Below are 6,826 nucleotides of genomic sequence, written 5' to 3' on the forward strand. Positions count from 1 at the left end.
ATGTGTGGATTTATTTTAGGGCTTTGAATTCTGTTCCATTGGTCTGTGTGTCTATTTTTGTGCCCATACTTTGCTTTTTTGATTAGTATAGTTTTGCAGTATATTTTGAAGTCAAGGATTGTTATGCCTCCAGCTTTGTTTTTGTTTTCTCTGAATTGCTTTGGCTATTTGAGGTCTTTCTTTTTTCCTATAAATTTTAGGATTCTTTGTTTTATTTCTGTGAAGAATTTCATTGGGATTCTGATTGGGATTGCATTGAATCTGTAGATTGCTTTAGGTAATATGAACATTTTAACTATGTTTATTCTTCAATCCATGAGCAAGGAATATCTTTACTTTTCTTTATATCTTCTTTGATTTCTTTCAATAATGTCTTACAGTTTTCAGTGTATAAATTTTTCACCTCTTTGGTTAAATTTATTCCTAGATATTTTATTCTTTTAGTTGCGATTGAAAATGTGATTGTATTCTTGACTTCTCTTTCTCCTAGTTCACTATTATTGTATAGAAATGTAACTGTTTTTTGTAAGTTGATTTTGTACCCTGCAACTTTGATGTAGTTGTTGATTATTTCCAATAGTTTTCAGATGGCTCCTTTAGAGTTTTCTCTATATAGAAACATCATGTTATCTGCAAACGGTGAGAGTTTCATTTCTTACTTTCCAACTTGGATTCATTTTATCTATTTTTCTTGCCTAATTGCTCTGGCCAAAACCTCCAGTACTATGTTGAATAGGAGTGGTGAGGGGAGCACCCTTGTCTTGTTCATGTTCTCAGAGGGATGGCTTTCAGTTTTTCACTATTAAGTACAATGTTGGCTGTGGGTCTTTCATATATGGCCTGTATTATGTTCAGGCATTTTCCTTCTATACCTATTTTATAGAGATTTTATCATAAATGGATGTTGGATCTTGTCAAATGCTTTCTCGGCATCTATTGAGATGATCATGTGAATTTTATTCCTCGTTCTCTTAATGTGGTGGATCACGTTGATTGATTTGAAGATGTTGAACCATCCCTGCATCCCTGGAATAAATCTGACTTGATCATGATGTATGATCCTTTTATTCTGTATTGTGTATTGCTGTATTCTATTTGCCAGTATTTTGTTCCGGATTTTTGCATCTATGTTCATCAGTGATATTGGCCTGTAATTTTCCTTCTTTGTGTTATCCTTGTCTGGTTTTAGGATCAGGATGATGTTGGCCTCATAGAATGGGTTAGGAAGCATTCTGTCCTCTTCAATTTTTTGGAATAGTTTGAGAAGGATAGGTATTAAATCTTCTTTGAATGTTTTGTAGAGTTCTCCTGAGAAGTCATCTGGTACTGGACTTCTGTTTTTAGGGAGGTTTTGATTCTTGTTTTAATCTCTCTCTTTCTTTGTGATTGGTCTATTCAGATTCTCTATTTCTTCTTGATTCAGTCTTGGGAGGTTGTATGAGTCTAAGAATTTATCCATTTCTTCTAGGTTATCCAATTTGTTGGCATACAGTTTTCCATAGGATTCTCTTATACTCCTTTGTATTTCTGTGGTATCCATTGTAATCCCTCCTCTTTCATTTCTAATTTTATTTACTTGAGCCTTCTCTCTTTTTTTCTTGGTGAGTCTGGCTAAGCATTTCTCAATTTTCTTTTCTTCTCAAAGAATCAGCTCTTAGTTTCATTGTTCCTTTCTACTGCTTTTTTAGTCTCTATTTATTTCTGCTCTAATTTTTATTATTTCCCTCCTTCTGCTGATTTGGGCCTTTGATTGTTCTTCTTTTTCTATTTCTGTTAGGTGTAGTTTAATATTGTTATTTGAGATTTTTCTTTTTTGTTGTGGTGGGCCTGTATTGCTATGAATTTCCCTCTTAGAACTGCTTTTGCTTTGTCCCATAAGACTTGGTATGTTGTATTTTCATTTTAATTTGTCTCCAGGTATTTTTTAATTTCTTCTTTGATTTCTTCATTGGTACAATGATTGTTCAGTAGCATGTTGTTTAGTCTCCACATGTTTGTGACTCTCCCAGCTTTTTTCTTATAGTTGGTTTCTAGTTTCATAGCATTGTGATCAGGAAAACTGCTTAATATAATTTCAATCTTCTTAAATGTATTCAGGTTTGCCTTGTTTCCTAACATATGGTCTATCTTTGAGAATGTTCCATGTGCATTTGAGAAGAATGGGTACTCTGCTGTTTTTGGATGGAATCCTCTAAATATATCTATTAAGTCCATCTGATAAGTGTTTCATTTAAATCCACTATTTCCTTCTTGACTTTCTGTCCAGATGATCTATCCCTTGATGTTAGTGGGATGTTGAGGTCTCCCCTGTTATTATGTTGCTGTTAATTTCTCCCTTTAGGCCTGTTAATATTTGTTTTATATACTTTGATGCTCCTGTGTTAGGTGCATGTATATTCATAAGTGCTATGTCCTCTTTGTGGAAAGTCACTTTTATCATTATATGCTGCCCCTCTTTGTCTTTCATTATCATTTTTATCTTGCAGTCTGCTTTGTCTATTATAAGTATAGCAACACTTGTTTTCTCTTGTTTTCCATTTGCTTGGAGTATTGTCTTCCATGCCTTCACTCTGAGCCTATGTTTGTCTTTAGAGATGAGATGTGTTTCCTGGAGGCAGTGTATTGTTGGGTCTTATTTTTTTCTCTATTTTTATAAAATAAAGTCTATAATTTCAGATACAAAATGCTACATATAACCACACTTAGATATCTTCTAAATTATAATCTGGGGATTTATATTTTTTAAACTTATCTCTGGTAAGTTTCAAATTTAGTATTTTTACAGAGTTTAAATATCTATATTGAATCTTCATGTTTCTTTAAAAAACTAGAACTGTGCATGAATATAATCTTAAAACTAGATTCTTCACTTGAAAGAACTGTGTCTTCAGATAACCTTTCTCCTTAAATCACTAGAACAAATAAATTCCTTAAAATTATACTTGCTCTCTTTTGAGTGGGCTCCACGTACAGAAGTTCATGATTTGGGTTTCATTCTAATTTCTTTCTGGTTTTTGGATTCCTCTATGCTCTTTTGACATCGCCTTTACATTTTATCATATCTTCTCCCCAAACAAGCTGTTCATTGTATGTTGCTCTCCATTATTTTACTGAAATAGAACCTAAAGGAAGAAATTATGCTGCTTGCTTCAATTTCCCTTAAGCTTCAGTGATAATTTCAATCATGACAATTGCCAAGTTTACTTTTTTTATTCTGGATTCCTAATTACATATGATGATTGAGGGTAATTTAAAAGTGTTTCAGAATCACCTACTGCCAAGATTCTGGAAAATGGCTTTTGCAAAACAGAATGTTAATGGTCTGAGGACTCTATTACATCTGCACTAACATGTTCTGTGCACTTTCATGGACCGAGAGGGGAAATAGCTAGGCTCCTCATAGCGAATGTCGTAATACCACTATTCTGCTGCTGCTCTGTCAGTCAGCAAATATTGAGAGCCTGTTCTGGTTCCATTTTTATTTGTATACATTCGTATATTGTTAATTCCTAAAGACAACTAGCGTAAACTCAGGAACACCAGCTTGATGAATATTTAAGTGTTATGGCCATATTTATGTAGATTTTATAAAAGTATTCCAGATCATGAATATCTGCATCTGAATGATGACAGGAAATAATGTTTCCTAAGAATTGCCTAAAATGAGCAATATTTCAATAGATGCTTTAGTTCTTAAATATCTCTTTACTTTAAACTGACTTGCTGTAGGGAGCTACTAAATAAGATCAACTTTTGGTCTGTTTCCCCAAATAGCAGTTTTATCCTGTTATGCTAAAAACTTTGAAAACTCTTGCTCTTATCCTTACCTGCAATGAAATAGTTGGATATCTTGATTTCTTTCTGGCTAAATTAGTAATAACCAGTTGCAATAACCAGCATGTGCACATGTGCGCACACGCACACACACATGCAAAGATAACAATAAAATAAAAAGGCCTAATATGGAGTATGTTAATAAACTTCTTACAGAGAGCCACGATTCCTGTTTCCATTTTCATAAGACAGAGCACAACTAGTATTTGACAAGGCTACCAAGTTATATTTTTTCCATTTGTACCATTTCTTGGTAAGAGTAGGCTTGTTTTCTTCTTTTGCATATGCACCTACAGACTCTAAAGGTAGGCAAGTAAGAACTGCGAGACCAGTGAATTGCTTTTGGCTACTTCTGCTATGCTAATCAGGTGCAAGAATATGGGTTTCATATTAGGAGCCCTTCTGAATTGTTTGATTCCTTTACAGCTCCCATTAGCTGTCAGCTTCGCCATGGATATTGTCCACGTGCACTTTGAGGTAGTCATTCCTTGTAAACTTCTTATGGCAAAACTGGCATTCTGCCAGCGGACAATTGGGATTATGAGTCATCTTGTGTCGGATCAGCATTTTCTTCAAGCTAAAAGCCAAGTCACAAATATCATATTGGAAAGGCTTTTCTCTGGTGTGAGTCCTCTTGTGCTCATCCAGGCCTCGCTTCTGGCTGAAGGCCCTGCTGCACTCTGAGCACTTGTATGGCTTCTCCCTGGTGTGAGTATGAATGTGCATCTTCAGTCTGTCATTTCTACTGAATCCTTTTTCACAGTAAGGGCATTGATAGGGACGCTCACCTGTGTGGCTACGGATATGAACTCTCAGGGTCCCACTGCTGACAAATTTCTGGCCACAATCCGATTTTCTCCTTTTCTCCTGTATGTGTTTTCTTATGACGTCTAAGCATGGAAGGTGTAACAAACGCCTTATTGCACAGCTCACATCTGTATTTCTTGTGTCTTTCATGGACCACCTGGACATGAACATTCAACGTATCCTTCCTTTTAAAGGTAGCATCACAGTGATGACACTTGAAAGTTCTCTCACTGTTATGTACGAGCAGGTGTCTCTGCAGAGAAAATGGGGTCCGGAACAGAGCCTTACACTCCTCAGAAGAGTGGAATGGTCTCTCTTCAGAGTGGGTCTTCTTGTGATTCTTGTAAACATTTCTGTGGGCAAATCCCTTTCCACAAAGCTTGCATTTGTAAGGTTTATCTTCACTGTGTATTATTTTGTGGGCACCCACTTGATCAAGCCTCTTGAAAGATTTATTACAAATCTCACAATTATAGGGTCGTTTTTCTGAGTGGGTGATCATATGACGTTTTAGCTGATTAGCTGAAATAAATTTCTTCATACATTCTTGATAATCAAATATCTCATGAATCTTTCTATGTTCCTGTAGGCTTGATGCTGAGGAACACTTTTTATTGCACACTGAACATATGAGCTTTTTCTTAGGATCTCCAGTATGGACGTTTTCCTGGTGTCTTCTCAGGGCATCCTTGCTCTTCAGCCTCTTTCCACAACTGTTGGCCTTGCACACAAACCTGGCATCACCCCGGCAAGTCTCCTGATGCTGCTCAAAATGTCTTTGCAAAGCCTGCTTAACTGGAAATTTCTTCCCACAGTTCTTGCACTTAAATTTTTTCTCCTCTGTGGGTTTCTGGTGCAATGTCTGAAGATGCTCAGCAAGAATTTCCTCACTGGTAAAACTCGATTCACACTGGGGACAGGCATAGTCCTCTTTACAGCCAAAATGATCTTTTCTGCCAGCTGTTGACTGTCCTTTAGAATGTTTAACTTCCCCTTCGTTGATCATTGTCATAATTTGCTGTTCTTCCTCGTCAGCCTCCATGTCGCTGTCCAGGTAGCCAATCAGAAGCTCTGTATCTGTTTCTATATCTTCAATTGCCAAATAGAAAATGTTTTCTCCTCTTGAATGGCAGCCAAGTTCTTCTGCTCCTGAGATGGTGCCTCGTGAACGAAGCAAAGCCAGTTGGAGTGTTGTGGGTTGGTAGCATCCAAAATGTACAGAACTTCTCCCTTACTCCCACGAACCTCCCACATCAACCTGTAATCCATATTTTCATCCAAATCTTCAGGCATTCTCTTCTCTCCAGCAAACAGTCCAAACTTTTCAGCCTGTGCATCCCCAGAGCCAAGCACGGTGCCTGCCACGTATGAATGATGAAATGACTGAAAGTCATCGGGGAAGAAAAACCAAGAGCCTGCAATAAACCTTTGTCACTCTGGGGGCCCTGTAGAGCCCCATGCCGTCCTGCACGCGGGACGACTTTAGGGAGAACTTGTCCGGCACGTACATGCCCAGCATCCTCCCGGCGCGGCGGCCGCCGCCTCGCTCCACACCAGTGCGCAGCGCCCGGACGCGGCGCTTCCACATGGGCGTGCGGGTGGCAGGAGCGGCCGGCGGCCCGGAGGAAGTGGAGCTCTCCTCCCAGAATCCCCACCTCCCCGCGGATTCCAGGATCCCGCGTGGCTCAGCCCCTCCTCGGCCCGGCTCCAGCCGGCCACAGCCGCCCAGGCCACTGCTGCCATTGCTGCGGGGGGCCTGGGTCTTGTTTTTTAAGCCATCCAGCAACTCTGTGTTTTTTGATTGGAAAATTAAATCTATCTACATTTCGAGTGATTATTGATATGTGAGAGTCTAATACTGCCATTTTGTTTCTTGTTTTCTGGTTGTTCTGTATTTCCTCTGTTCTCTTCCCTTGTATTTCTGACTGCCATTTCATTTTGACGGTTTTCTGAGAAAGTTTCCTCAGTTTTGTCTTTTTTTATGAATTGTGGCTCTGCTCAGTTTTTTTATTTAGTGGTTACCGTGAAGTTTGTTTAAATGATCTCGTAAATGAGATAGTCTGTTTTCTGACAGGCTCTTATCTCCATTAGCTTAAGCAGGTTCCAACCCTTTCCCTTCTGAGTTATTGTTGTTACAAATTATTCTGTCTTGTGTTGTCAGTTTGTGACTAAGTTGAAGTGTTTA

At 38.4% G+C, this 6,826-nt stretch overlaps 1 protein-coding gene across 1 annotated transcript; it reads right to left on the minus strand.

Annotated features, from left to right (window-relative positions):
* Positions 1-4,266: 4,266 nt before the first annotated feature.
* LOC124246153 (PR domain zinc finger protein 5-like) lies at positions 4,267-6,160 on the minus strand. Its single transcript, XM_046674114.1, is given in 4 exon segments — positions 4,267-4,684; positions 4,686-5,763; positions 5,766-5,970; positions 6,068-6,160. Coding segments are annotated over 4 exon segments (1,794 nt in total).
* Between the last annotated feature and the right edge of the window lie 666 nt (positions 6,161-6,826).

Source organism: Equus quagga, chromosome 10 (assembly GCF_021613505.1).
Source record: "Equus quagga isolate Etosha38 chromosome 10, UCLA_HA_Equagga_1.0, whole genome shotgun sequence".
Lineage (NCBI taxonomy): Eukaryota > Metazoa > Chordata > Mammalia > Perissodactyla > Equidae > Equus > Equus quagga.